This window comes from Mesitornis unicolor, unplaced genomic scaffold (genome assembly GCF_000695765.1).
Source record: "Mesitornis unicolor isolate BGI_N332 unplaced genomic scaffold, ASM69576v1 scaffold51104, whole genome shotgun sequence".
Classification (NCBI taxonomy): Eukaryota; Metazoa; Chordata; class Aves; order Mesitornithiformes; family Mesitornithidae; genus Mesitornis; species Mesitornis unicolor.
In genome coordinates this window covers 23,089-24,060 of record NW_010180555.1, presented here as the reverse complement: position 1 = coordinate 24,060, position 972 = coordinate 23,089, and the positions used below count along the sequence as shown (strand labels likewise).

Genomic DNA, 972 nt, shown 5'->3' with positions numbered 1-972 from the left:
CCTTCCAACTCCTGATATTCTGTGATTCTAAAGATGGAAACCTCTTACTGACATATATTCCAAGAGTCTCTTCTTCCCTGTGCTCTGTAATGGCCTTTGAACGTTAATCTTCATCTACTAAGATAAAAACCATCTACTAAGATAAATGTATGCCTGACCTGCAGACAGGCAGTTTCACTTACTTGAATGGGACTATTCATACGTTCAAACTGGGGCACATATTCTGTTACGCTGCTGAACTGCCACCTAGAGCATCCTCACCAGCTACAGCTGTAACAGTAAATTGAATAGCTACAGCTGTCTTACTGTATCTTTCTTAAGTTTTACCTAGCTTTAACTTCACCAGTACTATTGAAAATAGTTACCACAATCTCTGTTTAAACTTTGCAAGTAACTTTATTATTTAAATTAAACAAAGGGCTAGCCCTTCTGTCAAAGACAAGTGTGGAAAAATAATTTTCAAAAGCCATAATTTGGAAGAAAACTTTAAGGTACTATCAAAGAATAAGTTATTTTTTTAAAAAATCTGTTATGAAGTTTATTAAGATTTAGGTTAATACCAGTAATAAATGAGTTGTATATTTCTCTATGAATCAATTGTAAGTTAAGGGCTTACAAAGCTTCCTGGAAAAAAACCTTTTCTCTCTCTAATTTTAAAATAATTCCTAGCTTTTTGTGGTATACAGGTAAGTAGCGGTGAAAGTGGTGCATCAGCCATACCTGGAGAGAAAGAGAATTATAGCTCAACTCAATAATCAATATTTACCTTTCATAACTATTATAAAACTAAAACCACAGCTTGAGCATCTATGTACAAACCAGTAATCCTGAGAACAAACTCGTATGTATTTAGACAAATTTTTATAGTGGTAACAGTTTTTACTTTACTAAATTTCTATGTATTTCTGAAACTGTGGAAGTTTGCCCTTATGCAAGATACAAGCAGAATGCAAGATGACAAAAACATTTAGC

At 33.4% G+C, this 972-nt stretch overlaps 1 protein-coding gene across 1 annotated transcript in view; it reads right to left on the bottom strand.

Annotated features, from left to right (window-relative positions):
- Positions 1 to 604: 604 nt before the first annotated feature.
- CENPN (centromere protein N) overlaps positions 605 to 972 on the bottom strand; it is a 7,465-nt gene continuing 7,097 nt past the window's right edge. The window contains exon 10 of the mRNA XM_010183096.1: positions 605 to 720. Coding sequence (XP_010181398.1) covers positions 605 to 720 — 116 coding nt within the window. The remainder of the gene's footprint in view (positions 721 to 972) is intronic.